General features: G+C 38.5%; 1 protein-coding gene across 7 annotated transcripts in view; it reads left to right on the top strand.

Annotated features, from left to right (window-relative positions):
* APP (amyloid beta precursor protein) overlaps nt 1-17,639 on the top strand; it is a 275,159-nt gene that overhangs the window by 161,260 nt on the left and 96,260 nt on the right. For 3 of the 7 annotated variants that reach the window (XM_024732016.1, XM_024732015.1, XM_024732014.1), the window contains exons 8-9: nt 8,403-8,570; nt 11,044-11,100. The exons of 2 other annotated variants lie outside the window; for them this stretch is intronic. In XM_024732016.1, the coding sequence (XP_024587784.1) occupies nt 8,403-8,570; nt 11,044-11,100 (225 nt within the window). The remainder of the gene's footprint in view (nt 1-8,402; nt 8,571-11,043; nt 11,101-17,639) is intronic. 2 more of the 7 variants (XM_024732018.1, XM_024732017.1) reach the window with 1 other exon arrangement.

The raw sequence follows: 17,639 nt of genomic DNA, 5'->3' as shown, positions 1-17,639 counted from the left end.
GTCTTTAGTCATTGATGCATGTCCCTTGGGAGGGGATGGGGGCAGGATCTCTCTGGTTGCAAACCACTGGGCTATGACATTGAGGTCGACAGTGATATCTGGCTTTAAATACACAAGCAGAGAAATACCCCTACAATACTGTGTCTCATGTTACTGTCAGTCGTAACACCTCATTCCATGCTTTGCACATTGTAGGTAGCAGTGAACATTTTTTTTATTTGAGAAGAAAAAGTAAAGTAAAACATATGCTTAAAAAGTTGATAAGTACTCATTTAGTAAGATAAAAACAGATATTTGATGTGTCATGTACAATCTCATAGTTTATATTTACAGACAAATCAACATACAATTATTATTTTTAAAATATTACGTTTGCATATTTGCCATGTAGGCAAATGAGAGGTAGAGGAAAACTGCCTTCCGGGTTTCGTTTTTTATTCTTCCACAAGAAATTCACTCTCACCTGGTCCCCTGTCATAAAATAGCAAATGGTGGTTACCATCCATAGAGCAAACAGGGTTACTGCTGTTTTCAGCTGGAAGCCACCCATTCTTTTCTGCTGGGTACCATGACAGGGATGAGTTTAACATGGTGAGGCGGACATGCTTGGTGAACCCCAGAAAAGGACCATCTTTCCAATCCTTGACTCTCATATCTAGAAACATCGTTTTCTTGCAGTAACAGAAATGCCATGTAATTCTTTCTTACAGAGAAGTGGTGCAAAGGAAGCAAATTCCAAGCTCAGTGATCTATCCTCGATCTTTTGTCAGCTTTCTTAATTATTTTTCCCCAATAAAAATTAAAAAATTGATATTTCTAACGTTCTGACAAGTTACAAGAACAATATCACTTAAATTTGGGTTTCTGAGAAGTCTGAGTTTTCATAGACTTAAATATGAGTAAGAAAAATATTGTGTTGGTGTTAAATTTAAGGCAGAAGTATCAAAGCTGCTTTGATTTTGCATGAGACAGCACTTCAGAGCAAAAGAAATATTTATAGATAATCTCTTAAAATTAAGATTTTGGTATATGTATACATTTGAATCTCTCAGCTCTATTAAAATATGTTATACCCCTCATTTCCCAAATATGTGTACCTTTTTTTAATAAGCTAAAACCTATGCAACTTTTTACTAATCCTTTCCCGCTGGTCTTTTTTAGAAAGTGTTTGAATCTTATATATATATAGATACTTTTGACATTTTAACTGCCTGTAAAAGATGGGATTGATCATGGTGTTTCTCAAACATTAATGCCCATACAAGGGACCTGAAGTGCTTCCTAAACACAGATTCTAAGACAGTAGGTCTGGGGTAGGTCCTGAGTCCCAGGTGATGCCGGTCCTACTGGTCCACTGGCTGGCTACACTTTGAGGAATGGTCTCTAGTATCATTACATGCCCCCATACTGTGCAGATTTAGATTGAGACAGAGTAAGAAACTGAAAAGGAAAATTATTCTTATCTGTGGTGGTGAAACCATCATTATCTATAGTGTCATTGCTCTTACTGTAGTATCAAACGTCACCAAGTATGAAAGAATCCTGATAGGTCTACTTACTGAGTAATGTTGTAAAAATTCAACTCTCATGACTGAGCAAATTAGAAAATCCTTACAATTTCCCAAACTATATAATTGTTCCTAGTTTCACCTGTGCCCCTATTTCCTCTCATAGATATGGTGTAGCTGACTCCTGCTAGCCTGTAAAATATGATTATTCAAGTACTGAGGAATTTTGTGAGCCACTACCATTGGTAGCTTGAAATACCAATGGTGGGAGTATTTACACCATGGAAGTCGACAAACAGTATAAATCAGAGAGTTTTATTTTTGTGGTTTTCCGGACACAGTCAGATTTCCCAGCATACCTCACCTCTCAATCAAGAAGAAAAACCTCTTCCTCTTATTTCCAGCAAAGGACGTGATATCTTGTCTTATCAGAGTTTAGAGCTTCTTATAATATTGTATTGTGCTTCAGACTAACCACACAGCTTGATGACAAATAAGTTTATTCCCATAACAAACAGGAAACAAAGGTATTAGGAAAAATAGCAGTGTCCTTTTGTGAATGCTGGTGACCAGCATCACCAACACGAGAGTATGGTTAGTCTAAACACTTTACAAGTACTTTTTCAGGTGGCCTTTTTATAAGTAATCTTTCATCATTGAGAGAAGTGAGAATCGGGCCAGGTGTAACTCGAATGACACATGTACTGGATAGCCTTAGAGAATCAACACAATTCAGTAAAAAGGCAAGCCAACTGCAGATATCTTCTAGAGACTTCCGTGACAAATTAGCACCCGTCATTTCATTCTGAGTCAGTGATTTCATTACCATGCACATCTGTTCCCATCATTTGTTTATATATTTCAACCCATATTTGGGGCTTAAGTGAGATTTGTCATAAGACTTTAGTTCAAATTTGCTTGCCTAATTTTACATGCCACTATTTAGTAAAATAGGATTAGTAGGTAATAAATATCTGATCACAATTGTTCAATTAGGGGAATTTTCTATTGGACATGTTTTTTTATTACTGTTCGCTATTATTTGCAAGCACATTATAAATACTCTTATACCCATTAAAAGTACATGCATCTATTTTTGCAAAAAATGCATTCTTAAAAAATAACTGGTTTTCTAGCATGTTGGAATGATTTAATGAGGCTGAAAAGTGAAGTTATAAAACGGCATTGAGGTCAGCCATTTTCATTATTAACAGATTGAATGATTAGGCAGGTAAATCAACATTTATTTGAAATATCAAAGATAAGCATATTTAGTAGGTTTCTGTACTTCTGTCATTGTTTCATTTTATTTTACTGTTAATATTAAACAAGTGATTTGTCACAAGACCAAATTATATTTGTCTTCATACATTTGCCGATTCTACTCTAGTTTAAAACTGCCAGCTAAGTCATTTTTATCCTAAATGAACCTTAATTGTGTACATAGTCTTGTATTATAGGAGGAATTATGCTTTTTTTGTTTTTTTAAACAATATCAGAATATATAATTCCTAGGTTTCTATAAGTAACTCTCTAGTTTGATTGGTTTGATTATTCAAGTGGTTACTTTCTCAAAATTTGTAAATTTAAACTTTATGCATTCCATATAATGTACGGTTTTATTTCACATACATTCCTATAGTCTTAGAATAATTGAAATTCAGTTATTTAAATGAAATAATAATAAAAAGCTTTACAGTATGAGATTATTCTTTAGTTAGTGCTTTATTTAAAGCTAATTACTTGCTACTCTGTTAGCTCTGCTTTTTAAGAAGGCATTATAATAACTGTACTCTTGAAAAGGGGGATTTTCTCCTTATCCTAGTTGCCACTTTCACAGCTGTCTTTATGTTGAATTTTTTTTTTAAGTGTAAAATTAGCTTTCTAAATTTGGTGGTCCATAAAAAATTTTGCTCCAATTTGACATCTATTCAGTTAATTTTTTGTGGTTAAGCGTTTCATTTGGAACAGTGAATTGCATGATCATTTTATATAATGTAGGAAATATTATATATTTTAATAATATATTGATATTTTGATAAAATATTAAATATTGTATTTGTATAGTATTGCTGTTTAGATAATGGAATTTAGTGTTGAAACCAGCACAGATCTCAGTAAGGACCTACCTTAAAAGACATAAAATGCTTAATGCTCTTTTTTTTAAGCACATAAACACTTTCATACTGTTGTGTGTACACTAGCATTTCAGTTTATTAAATGGTCTTTGTCTTGAAAGGTGAATAGAGCTGTTATAAAAGAAGAGATAAGCCTTCCTTGCCAGAAGAATTCAGCTAGGTGAATATTAGGAAACCTATTTGTGATCTTAAAAGTCTAAGAATTAAATATGAATAAACAAAGATCATAGTTCCTTAGATGTTTAAGTCTTGCCTGTGTTTCTATCTAACTTGAAACATTCGCTTTGAGAAGTATCCCTACTTCAATTCTGGGCAAATTTTCTCCTTCATTATTACATGTAACATTTACTTTGAATAGAAACAAAGGTGGTTTGGAATTCAAAAAATAAAGTTAGCAAATAATTTTTAAATGTTCATCTTTTCATTTATTATTTTAGATTTTGAGAAGAGAATGAAGATGAGAAAAGGAAGCTGCAGTTTTAATTTTCAGATGAATTCTGTTTGAAGTTACAATTATATAAGGTCTAATTTTACATGCTCTACATTTAGTGGATGATTTTGTAAATAATTTTCCACTGGCTGATTATAGTAATGAATATGAAGCACGTTTTTCACTGAATTTTTTCAGTGTTTCCGAAAGATTAGGAAGGAAAAAGTTTCTCTATTCAGAAAAATAATAATGTAAACATAAGCATTTAAAATATCTTGAAAAAATAATAAAATGTCTCAAGATTTCTTTTTCTCTGAATCTAGTCATGGAACTTTCAAATTATATATTTTAGGCTTAATTCTTTAAAATTGTTTTACTTTGTTAGGATCTTGATTGGATAGATTTCCTGGTAATTTCTCTAGTGCTAGAAAGGAATTTAAAGGAACGTTTCTCAAAGTGAAATTTGTAGCCCTTCAGGGAAATTACTCTGAAACGATAAATGATTCAGGGAAAGAGACAAGATAGAATTCCAAGGCAAACTGACCTACCAACGTTCCTCTTATATGTTTCTTAATGTGAGATTTTTTTTCTTTTACATTTTTTGCAGATAATTGTAGATTTACATGCAGTGAAGGAATTAATAGAAAGATATCCTGAATAGTCTTCACCCCGTTTTCCCCATTTATAGCATAATATCACTGCTGTGAACTTGACATTGACCACTTCACACTTCTTCAGCCCAAGTATGTGCTCTTTCTTCTCACTCCCTTGGGAGAGTCATTGGTCATCTACTTTATACTTACTAATACCGTGTGTAAAGGCATTAACATAATGCTTCCCCAGTGCTGACCCCATGACTACCCCTCAACCTCTCCCAGACTAATGAAAGGTTCTCTTTTAAATTACATGGACAATGTTTTTTGTAAAGAGAATGATTAGAGAAAAAGTCAGAGAGATCAAACACTTGTGTGCTCTACAGTAGAGTAGAAATACAGTTACGAGTGAGAGATGAAAAGTGATCCATCCCACTCAAGAATTCCCTCTGAGGGCTTCCCTGGTGGCGCAGTGGTTGAGAGTCCGCCTGCCGATGCAGGGGACACAGGTTTGTGCCCCGGTCTGGGAAGATCCCACATGCTGCTCCGCGGCTGGGCTCATGAGCCATGGCCGCTGAGCCTGCGCGTCCGGAGCCTGTGCTCCACAAAGGGAGAGGCCACAACAGTGAGAGGCTCGCGTACCGCAAAAAAAAAAAAGAATTCCCTCTGAAATCAGCTTTACTGCTCTAGGACGTTGATGTTCTACTCATTGCCAGAAAGAAAGTGCTACGAAATGCAAGGTTGATGGCTGATCAGCAATGCTGATGATTGGAGGGATCACAATGAGATACCCTTTATCACTTGTCCACATCTGGAGCACACTCCTCCGTGTCAGCAGATCAGAGGTTCCAAAGTGACAGGTACATTCGCACTCCTGTTCCTCTAGGCTCAGATATGTCTGTTGCTGCATATATTATGACATTTGATTATCATATGCTATTATACCAACTCCTGACCACGTTATCTCGAATATCCTCTTGTATGTGAGTACCATGGGATTGCTTCTTACTCCCCACTATGTCCACACACACCAGAGTCATGAAAGTATTTGGGCCCATTTAAAGTCAGGAGTGCCAGCAGCCATGGTAATGTCAGGGAGAACCAACAAAACACTCCAAATGGAGATTATTTGCCTTTAGGGATTGATCAGTCAAGGGTCTTATAACTGGAAACTCCAACAAGAATTGTAGGCTCCTCAGGTAGTTTATTTTATTTGCTTAGTTGATATATAAATGAATTTTGAGTCCTGAATCCTTTTTTTTCTTCACTGGGGCTCTACCAATTAGCTGTAACAGAGGGTTTCAGAGCCATTTAGAATGAGGCAGAAGAAAAACAAAAATGAATAAAATAAAAATGAATGTTTCACCCGTAGTATAGGAAAATGACAATATATTGTAATATCACCTGGGTTCTAGACCAGGAAGTTTTGCTTTCGTGAAAAGTAAGAAATCGTATTAGGTCACATACAAGGGCAAATATCTGTCATGGATTAACGTCTTTGAGATCCCATTACTTAACTTGCACCCACCCGAAATTCTACCAGTTTTATTTAGTACATTGGTTGTAGCATAAAGACGTTTTCTGCCCCTGCACAGCTGTGATGTATAAATGGATCTGTGGCAGGCAAGTATCAGAAGATACGTATTTGGTGCTGTAAGAGGTGTAAAACGTGAGCAGCAGCATGAATCGTTGAGACACAGTGAGGTTTGTTGCCCACGCTCCTGTGACTTAGGGTCGTGTTTCTGCGCCTTTCTTTGTAGCAGAAGCCACTTGCAACTTCAGTCTGACTTCAACCACAGTGTAGACACGGTTGCCTGGCAGTCTTTTTGGAATAGGTACAAGGATGAGTATCATTATGTGTTAGAAACAGGAAAGCACATCACGTGAACATGTACAGATTGGTGAGGGAGGTATAGAAAAGGAGGGTAAAGCCAACCTGTTCATGTTTCTTACAACTGAGAGAGAGAGAAAGAGAGAGAAGATACCATCCAGGAGTGGAGACAGCTGAGAGCTGTGGTTTGCAGGGACTCCTCATGTGGGCACGCATGGCTGCTAGCTCTGCAGCCCGGAAGCTGCTTTGTCAGTAACTCAGAGGTGATCAGACCCCCCTACACACACACCAAAACTAACTTAATCCTTTGTAAGTTAGAATGCTAGTCGTTTAATTTGGGGAATAAATCAAATTACCAGCTGGATGGGACACTGTGTCAACCGTTTGGCAGATTTTTATCATACAGGAAAATTCCATAAAGAAAACTAACTAGAAACACGTCATGGCTTGGCAAGCATGGACTTTGAAAGTAACTATCAAATGAGATGACCAGAGTGATGGGTGATGTTGAGCTTGATGCTCTTGGAGCCAGTTGTTTCCATCCTAAAACCATCCAAAGAGAGCCAGAGTCATCTTAGACATCTATTACACAGGACACTTCTCCTGCAGAGAGCTTGACACTCGCCTTCTGGGCTCAGTGCTGACTCTCCCTCCCTACTCTGTTGGCATCATCATGATGGCAGCAGCTTCTGGTTTTGCCATCACCTCTTGACCTTGAGTGAAAAGAACAATGAGTGGTATGTGTAGAGAAAAGCAAAACGGTAGTTCCTTTTACATCAACATTGCGGATCTTTGTCTTTGAGTGATTGATGTGACTCTTCCTAGAGTAGTCTGTTGAATACTCCTAATAGGAAACTCTGAGTTATGCATGGATTTTTGTCTTTTAGAAGAAGGATGCTTTTCCCTGGCATGTTAATAAAACTAAGAATAAGCAAGACATCTGAGTGCGCTGAGGTATCAGAAGGATCTCTGTAAGCCTAGCTAGGGTGGGACGCAAACCGAGTAGGAAAATCGTTTTGACTTCTAACAAAAATGGAATATACATGGGAGGTAGAGTTCTAATTCTAATTGCAATAACTTTACGAATGGAATCCTACAGGTTGCCACACTTTCAGTCAATCAGGGATTATGAACCTGATTTTGGTGAGGGTGGCAAGGCATGTTGACAGGTAAGCTGTGTTATAATGTAAAACAATGTATGGTATGTATTAACAAATGGGAGTTGTTTGACTGTGTTTTGTTATTTGAAACATTTTTGGCCAAGGGACAAATATTCAAAGAAGAATTTGTCTTTAATTAGAGTTAACTTAATCGACTTGAAGTCACTTTCACAGGTTTTATGTGTGTTTTCAAATATAGTCAGTGGACAGGCTGGGTCTCTCTGAAAACTGGATCACATTCAGAATATGTATAATTAGTTTATACTTTAAGTCAAGGCAGTCATTTATTCAAGGAAAACAATCAGGTGTTTGCAACAGGTTAAACTTTTTGCATCATAACCAGACGTAATCCTTTTACCTTTAAAGTTGCCTTGAAATTATTTAAAAGAGAAGTTTATTTTTTATAGGGAAGAAATATTTTTATGTGCGCACATCTTCAGGCATTTAATATTATCTGAAAGCACCGAAAAGGTCTGTTCACCTCAAGTTGGAATCCTTTTATTACTACTGAGAGCTACACTCATTAAACCAGACGAGCATGCACTGCTTTGTTTCAAAAGTAATTCCAAAGTCCTTGTAGATAATTAAATTCCTCAGTAAATGTCTGTCAGATGCTGCCGGATAAACCCAGCCCAATTACCACTGGGAGGACTAACGCGTTAAGAATAGTAAACATGTGTACATGAACAGCCAGCCGTACCTTTTCATGCTAAATGTGGTTCCCCACGTCTCCTCTGATTAGAGGTGTGCTCTGAACAAGCCGAGACGGGGCCATGCCGAGCAATGATCTCCCGCTGGTACTTTGATGTGACTGAAGGGAAGTGCGCCCCGTTCTTTTACGGCGGATGTGGCGGCAACCGAAACAACTTTGACACAGAGGAGTACTGCATGGCCGTGTGTGGCAGCGTCAGTAAGTGGACCTTCCTCCAGCCTGGCCACCTTTTCATCTTTCTCGCCACTGACTCTGCTCTTTGTAACAGACTGGTTTTCCTGGTTCTCGGGAATGGGTCTGTTGCTACCACTAACCACGTTTCTGTCAATGTCTCTAATTGCCGGGCATCTCCTCCAGGACGTTCGATCATGAGCACACATCTCCGTCTTTCTCTGATAAAGCATGGCCGTGGATGTGTTCTTGTACTAGCTATGGTGCATCCGTCTTGCAGTCTCGAGGGACTTTTGAGCGCTTCTCTTTAAGCCAAGCTGGAGTTGCTGTTTTGTCTTCTCAGCTATTTCTGCAAATGTATACTTACGTGTTTGTCCGTGTACCTCTGTGTTCGGGCCTCTGCATGTGCACTCCACGTGTAAATAAGGGTTACCACCGGAAGCCTGGCTGATGACGCTTCCGTGCCACTGGCAAGGCGTACTGCCGTGATGAGTATCACTTCATAACACGTGACGTTTATTGTGGTGGCGAGGGAATGGGCTTGAGTTGAGCACATGCACTTCAGATGCCAGAGGATAGAAATGCCCCAGTGGCACCTGAGCTCACACAGGGACGTTTGCAATGGCGAGTTTTCGTGTCTTATCTTGGAATGGACAGAAGAAAACTCCTCACTTAGCGTTAGTGACTAAGGCTCAGGGAATATAATTGTCCAAGCCCTTTTCTCTTCCACTTTAAGTTTTTCATAACTCAGGGGGAATAAATAAAGTCATGATGACTTAAATGCAAGTTGAAACTATTTCCACAGAGATAGTTCTCCAGAGGTAACACACCAAACATTTGGGACCTCTGTTCTTCTTAACAGCCTTTCACATTAAATCCCCTATCTATCTATCTGTCTATCTACCTGTCTATCTATCTACCTGCCTACCTATGTATCTATCTATTCCACTAGAAGGAAGTGGGATCTACTCAAGGAATAGTGACTCAACTTGATAAATTAAAGGTTAAACTCAATAATTACATGTTTCTCTTTTGAGAGACTCCTGCCTTTTTCCAGTTGTTCTGGTGAGAGCGACAGCCACCATTTCCTGCCTAGGATTCCCAGGGATTATATAAATTGTTTTCCAGTGTGATCATAAGATTAAGCTAAACAACAAAGGGTCTGCAATATCAACACCTTCTACTGTGAAGCCCAGTATCTAAGTGGAATCTACTGGAAAAGTTCCTGTTGGTCTCTTGGGTGAGAGATGACTCCACTTCTACCCTGTGTGAGAACAGGTTTAGGAACTGGTAACCCCAAGGGCATCTTTTCTGGTTCTGATGGGAAGATTGTGGCTTCCAGCTCAAAAGACTCCTTTCTTGAGTTTCAAACAAAAACGTTAATTAGGTTGGGTAACTTGGAGGACAATGGCGGATTCTGTTGCCCGGAGCCTCTTAAACAAAGGGCTTTTGTTATAATGATTCTCGCTGGTTTCGCTGCTGTGGGAGATTTCCTGGCAGATTTCCAACTTTTTTCTCCCTTTCCCTGGGGTGGATTTATGTTTTGAAATATAAATATGTATGTGTGGGTATATATACAAATATATACATATATATAATAGGAAAGAGGGTTTTAAAAGTTATTAGCAGTGATGAATTTGCATCAAGAATTAGAAATTATCAGGAATTCCCTGGCGGTCCAGTGGTTAGGCCGCAGCCCTTCCACTGCAGGGGGCGCAGGTCCAATCCCTAGTCAAGAGAACTAAGATCCTGCATGCCCCGCAGTGCCGCCAAATAAAAAAATTAAAAATTATCCTCCGCCCTCCCAAAAATCTCACTATTACCCTCACTGCACACCCCCTCCATTTGATTAGTTTGATTTGACTCAGACTGGGAGCAAGAGCCATGGGCACCACAGATCAGATGGAGCCTCTAGAGGTGCTCTGGATGGCACACACTTTGCCAAGAAATTTGCCAAAGATAGATGCTCCCAACAAAGGTGTAATGGACAAACATTCAGTACTTAGTTTCAGGGGAGGTGGGTTATAGAATAATGTATCCAGAGAGCAAACACAGGAGGCTGAAGGCCAGTTAGAAGAGGGGACAGATGTTAAGTGGAGAGTAAAAGCTTCAATCAGTAACCAGAGCCGACGGCCAGGGCTGCCCTTGGAATGGGTGAAAAGAATAGAGATACCATGAAGACGGGACGGATGGGAATTGGTGATCCCGGCACTAAGGAGGGAGATGGGAGCAAGAAATCCTTCCACGGGGTACTGGGATGTACTATCAGAGACAGAATATCCACAATCCAAGATGTGTTTGTGGAAAAATATGTTTTGTGTGTTTACCGTGGTTCCATGCTGGGGCCCAAGCTCAGGATATTTGTTTAGTTTTTGTTTTTAATTCAATGTTTTCGTTTTTGTTATTTCCTTTGGTCAGTAGAATCGTGTGAGTGAGTTTCATCCATCATTCCCATGTTTCCATTTTTGTTTTTAGTTATGTTCTCTTATTTTCTCCATAGTGTCCCAAAGTTTACTCAAGACCACCCAGGAACCTCTTCCCCAAGATCCTGTTAAACGTATGTTGTCATTCACTCAAGGGAGGGGAGGAGGGAGGAAAACGTTGCATGGCTGGACTGTAGCTCCAGCCTCCTCACCTTTGCACGGTTTTATGTTTTTTGAACACCTGTCTTTTAACCAAATGTTTATTTCCATTGCCTTGCTTGTAATTACGTCTAATTTTGCCACATAGCTTCCACTGTTGGGCTAAGAGCTTTGACTAAGCTTCTTCTATTTCTGATCAGTTTCCTTTTTATTTCATGTGGTTCTATAAAATATTGTATATACAATGTCATTTTGTGTTTCATTTGGCATCAATATTTTATTTCCTAAAGCTCACAAGATGGCACGATTTAGCAAAAGCCTGTGTGTCTAAGTGACTTGTTTCCCAGAAAAATATTTAACGTGCATGCATGATACTAACTTTATGGACCAGTAACATATGCGAAGGCTTCAGTTGGGTGTGTTTCAAGACAGCTGTTATGCTTTAGGAAGTAAACGGTTGCTTTTAGAAGTCAAGACCTCTCCGTCCCCTCCCTGAATGCACACTAGTGGGATGGAAGTGCCCATCTTCTGATTTCATCATTAAGATGTAGGGAAAGAGCTTCCTTTAAAGAAATATTATATTAACCTACCTTATAACGTCTGTGCATTGTGATGATTTCAGTTGGCCTATCAGTCGAGCTTTGTTTAAAAATGTGTTGTCAAACACACAAATACTCATTTTGAAATGTTGATTATATCCCAGAATAGATTCCTCCAGCATGAGGTTAGGGTCTAACCTAACCTCATGATATATACTACGGATGCTTATGGTTTCTGGGGGAAGAGACACAATTTCAGTTGTAGCTTAGGTATAGTGAAAATTAGCATTTATCTATACCATCCTGGGGAAAAAAAACCTAGTCTCACAATTGATGAAGCTAACAATCTTTTCTTAAAAGAGATAAACTATAGTTGAAAGTATGGCAAGTGGGCAGACATAGAAGAATTAAGGAGAACTCTAGATTTTATACTGTGGGCTTGATAGTACATTGAGCTGCATGGCGTGTTACATTTTTACAAGGCATTTTTCATAGATCATTTCTTTTTCTCAAGAATATTTTGTGGCCATTTTCCTCATTTCCTTTGTGCATGCGAGAAAATGAGGCTTCAAGAGCTTGGCGACTTGTCCCCAGCCAACAAATGTGGCAGGACCAGTTTTGAGACTTAAATGACATGTGTGGCTATGCCCTGCACTCCAAATGGCCAACTATTTGGTTCTGATATTGTTTTCCCGGTTAGAAAAATTACATTTGAGCTTCAGAAGCACATTTTAAGAATACAGAAAATCATGGGAAGTGGATGACAGGTATTAAAAACATTTTTTCCTAAATGCCATGAATACAGCATGTATCGGTAAATTAAATCTTTCCCACCCTTTTACAAAACAGTCATTATTTTTACTTTGTTTCATTTTATATCATTTGTAAGCATATGAAAGAATTGTCTATTTCTATTAATTACTGGGAATGAACATCATCATTCGATAAATTTATTTTCGTGAGGTACTGTACTTGTGTCCTCAACTCTTCAAAACAGACATTGACAATCTCTTGTAATTTTCTCTTTCCCGGTAATTTTCTCCATCTACTTGTAGTGTGTGTGGGATCATGACACCTTTCCATTATAGGAGGGTGAGGGTGATTTTTGGCAGCTGTATTTTCTTGTCTTCCTGCAAAGACTGTTCAATCACAGAAAGTGAAGGTTTTGCAATGCTAGTACAAACAGACTAGAGAAAGCATATAATTTCTAGTTATTTATAGCCTGTGCAGCTATACTTTCTTATTTATAGCAAAGCTGTACATTTGAATTGAAAAAGTCATAGTCATCTGGAGGTCAAATGCAGATAGCAGACTGGCGTTGGAGAAAATGAGCCAGACTGAGAAAGGTGAGCAAGCCCGTTTGATTAGACAGCTGGAGCTTGCCCTTGGCTGCTTCACAACCTCGGGCTAATCGGAGGACATCTTTTTTCACAAAAGTGGGTGGTCTTCTAGGTTTCTCAGTCTGAGTTGCTTCTGGTCAAATAATAAATGTGAAATGAGCTAGACAAAGCTCTTCAGTTAAACTGATAATAAGATTGCTTGTGTGGAGAAAATGTGTGATGGTCTACATTATAAATACAATAATTTTCCTGTCAAGACTTCTTATTATAATTAGGCATTTCTAGATTTTAAATCTTTGTCATAAAAACCGATTTTGAGCATTGCAATTTTAAGGGACACTTGATTTTTTTGGTTTTGTTATCATAGGTAAGAATCTAAACTACAGGTAGAGAGGGTAGAGACATGAGGCTAAGAGCTTTCATTTTACTCATAAATTTATGGATTTGAATCCTTTAAAAAAATCCCTTTCCCATTTGGAATTAAAAATCTTATGAAACTTGAGTTGCTTCTGACATGAATTTTGTGTCTGCCCATTTGGGTTAGGATGATACAAAGGTTTCACATTCACTTGGCCCAGTGCAGTGTTTGTGAACAATAAAATTTGTACAGAAATATTTATTGATAAGTTTATGTTTCAAACATAAACATCATGAGAGTATGATCTTTTTTTCCCCTGGTGTTCTTCTCATCAGATTGCATCTCCAAAGGTAAACAGATGCTTTTCATCTCAAAGAGCATCTTGCCAATTTCAAGTCAGCCAACTGCACCAAGGGGTCTCGCCAAAGAGAATGACCAATGACTTTGACCCCTTTACCTGCAGTGAGTTGTGGCACTGTGAATAACGTACTGTGTGTCCTTTGAATGGAATGTGCCACCTTAGTCCCAGAGTTGCAGTGTCCTATCATAATACCAAGGCCATCTAGTCTTTGGGCAGACTTGAACCATTGTTCTTAACTATACTTGTTCTTCTGATTGTGAAAGAGCAAATGTTAGTTCCCGTTAACACATTCTCTGATACTAATAGAACTCTGATATTCTTATGAAACTGCCAAGCATTATTAAAAACAATTAAAAGACGCGGTGGTGCATTAAATTACATGTCACATCAGTGCCAATACAATCTATTGTATTGATAAGTATGAGAAGCCACATCTTTTGTATCCAGAAATTGTCAGGATAAAAATAATGGTTTTTTTTCCACCAAGCTACCATAGTGAAAAACCCTAAGATTGAAAAGAATTGATTTGCTCAGCAAACCAGCATCTAACAAAAAAGAAAAAAAAAGTTCATTTACTAAGAATAGTAAAAACTGCTCATTATGTATATGTTCTGTTCTTTAGCTACAATATTTCCAAAGAAGAGTAATTAGATACTTTAATAAAAGAGTCGACAAAAATTTTCTGTAAAAGACCGAAGAGTCAGTTTTTTAGTTCCACAGGCCCAATGGTCTCTGTTATAAGTACTCAACTCGTCAGTTGTAGTGTGAAAGCAGCCTCAGACAATAGGTAAATGAATAGATACAGCTGTGTTCCAATAAAACATTATTTACCAAAAGAGACCAGCAGGCCAACCCCTGGTTTAATAAAGCTGTTACTTTTGAGCCTGGGACACGCCGGTACTAAGCTAGGTATTTCAAGGGACACCAGCCAACTAAACCAGATACCCTACTTTCAGTAACTTGACAGTTTTATCAATGTGATGAGACTCAAGTATGTGCTGGAATTAAATAACAATATAAACTAAAATGCACAAGTGGAGGGAAACATGGCTGTGGAAGCTTGGAGTAGAATGAAATTGGTTTTATCCTTAAGACCTCCATAGAGATTAACAGTTCCATGTGACTTTTATGGTTACAGTTTCTATGAAAGTGGACAATACTGAAGATTTTGACTTTTTGAACTCATCTGTTGAGCATCAAGTGACGGTGGCAGGTCATCCCTTTATGATCCACCATTAATGAAATAGAACATAGCTCTCACAAATTGACAAAAAACAATAACTGAAGGTTAAGACATCCTAGATGCCAGTGATTGTTGCTATGGCCTCACATATGGTTTTTAGATTCAGACTTGAAGTTGCTCTTATATTTTGGTGCATTGTGCTAAATAGGATATAGACATTAATAAAAAATAACACCAGCATTGATTCGTTCATGCTCATTTCACATATTTGACAAAATCCCCACATCAGTACATGTCCGTAAGACATAAAAAAGAAATGTAGCTTGACTAGAGTAAATGCAGCATAGATTACATTCTTATTAACTTATGTCCACACGATGCATTGATAGTCTGCCAACTATGACTGCACTGACTATAAAATAAGTGTGTTACAAGGGCATGTCAGGGGAAAGTGCCTTTGTTCTTTTTTTGTAGAGTCTGGTACCACATGTAAGGATCGCAGACTATTTTCACCTTATAAATGTCTCATCTAACTGGGACTTGATAAATACTTGAGTTTAGAATGCATTAGGGATCTTAGTTATTTTGCAGTTAGAGAAATGGAGAGACTTTTTTTCTCTTTTTTAAAGTTGGGGTGTCAGTCTATATGCTCTGCCGTGTGGAGAGATGAAATTTTTGCATCAAATCTTCCTTTACAGGTTTGTATTTCCTGTATATAAATTATCCTCATTGCCACCCATCATATAAATCACAGCCATTTCATGTGACAGCATTACTAGCTCTGTATAAAATAGGATTTTCAATGATGAGGCAATGACTCTATGGGTCTTAATTTACTTTTATCTTCTGTTGTCAATGCTATAGAGATAAATTGCCTTTTTGCTGATGACAGGAGACCAACCAAATTTTCTTGTTAGACTCTAACATTAGTATATTGACTACATGCCATTCATGGCCTCTGTTTAGAGAGGTAGTCATAGTTGTTACTGTTTGAAGATGTAGTTATTTCTCCTTTTGCATCCTGAGCCCGTTATGACCTTAAAATTATATGTCACCCTAGAGATTGAGGAGACAAACGGACATCAAAATGATTAGCGGCAATTTTTCACCATGTCCCTACTTTTGACGCCCCGTTCTTGCTGTCTTTAATACGAATAGGAAAGGGGCACTATGCAGTGATTACAGAATCAGAACTAAAATGAGCATTTGGTGCATTTGCAGGTAAATTTGATGGTGTCCCTGGTACGGAGGTTCTCTATCCGTGCCAAAAAAAGTGCTCTCTACCACATTCTAAGACCATAACCGTCTCTACCTTATTTGATGTAACGCCCCTTACAATTATTAAATTTTCTGGGGGAAACACAGGAATGAAAAGGTTTCATTGGCACCATGTCGCCAATGATGGTGGTATATTTTGTGGCAGGAACATTGGGTGCAGCTCGAGGGTTTGCTAACAAATTGAAAGCAAATCTGCTCCCCTCTCCCACCATCCTCACCCCACAAAAAATAGAGCTCTGCCTGACACTGAGAGGAGATTATAGTGTGAAGTGGAAATGTTGTGACAGGCATTGATGCATCATTATCAAAACTGAAATGAACCTTCACCAACATGTGAAAACAATGTCTCCCTTAGTATCTGGTTACCCTATGGTTTAGGAAACAGCATTTTGGGGTGAGAAAAAAAAGTAAATCTGTGCTCTTTCTTATGTCTCTTTGTGTGGGTATTGGGGGGTACCTTCCATGAGAACCCCTTACCAACTTCCTGCTACTTTTCCAAGCCAACCTCATCTTCATCTTTTACTCTTAAAAGATCATCTGCTTTGTCCCTTAACAGACAGAACGATCCTTTTAAAACACATCACATCACATTTTTCTCTCCTCAAAACAATCCCCATGGGTTCCTGACAGCCTTTACCATGGCTTCAAGGCCCTTCATGATCTGTCCCCATTTCCTTTCTGCCTGTCTCACTACTCTCTCCCTTGCTTCCTCTGCTCTGGTCACACAGACCTTGCTCATCTTGGAATTTTCCCGTTTCCAGGCATACTCACTTCCAAAGGCCTTTGTGCTAGTTTCTTCATTTGCCTGTTCTTCCAGCAGGTAACTGGGAAGTAAGGCTTCAGTTCAGCTCTTTGTCTAAACGTCACCTTCTCAATTAGACTGAGCCTGGCCACCTACTTACTGCTGCAGTGTCCCCCCTCCTTCCCCGGCACTGTTTTCTTAACCCTGATCTTTCTTTCTTTTTCTCCATAACACAAGTCACATTCTAACAATGTGATTTATTGTTGTCTTCGTGTGTGTGTGTTGTGTGTGTGTGTGTTGTGTGTGTGTGTCCTGTTCGTTTCTCTCACTAGAATATAATTCCACCAGGACAAGGGTCTTTGTTTCACTCATTGGTTTCTGCCATATGCCTCACAGGTACTAGGGGCTGTAATACCTGTTGATTTGGTGAAAGGAGGAATAAAGAAATGAACAAGCACACTCGAGGCATCAGAGTCTACTTCCAAGCTGCCATGCAGCTCCTCAGATACCTCTGACCTCCCAGGATTGCAAAAAAGACAAAAGAGATGAGGCTTATATCAAAAGCATTAGTCATCCAGTTCACATTGAGGCAGTAATGTGCTATGAATTGGAACTGCGTTTCTGTTGCATGTTTTCATTTGGTATTACATTAGACACCCATTCTCAGTATTAAAAGGTCTATGTCTTAACTATATTCCATAAGGCTGTTATGA

Source organism: Neophocaena asiaeorientalis, unplaced genomic scaffold (genome assembly GCF_003031525.2).
Source record: "Neophocaena asiaeorientalis asiaeorientalis breed wild unplaced genomic scaffold, Neophocaena_asiaeorientalis_V1.1 scaffold55, whole genome shotgun sequence".
NCBI classification, from domain to species: domain Eukaryota; kingdom Metazoa; phylum Chordata; class Mammalia; order Artiodactyla; family Phocoenidae; genus Neophocaena; species Neophocaena asiaeorientalis.
Note: the sequence above shows the minus strand (reverse complement) of the source record. Positions and strands in the feature narration are given on the sequence as shown.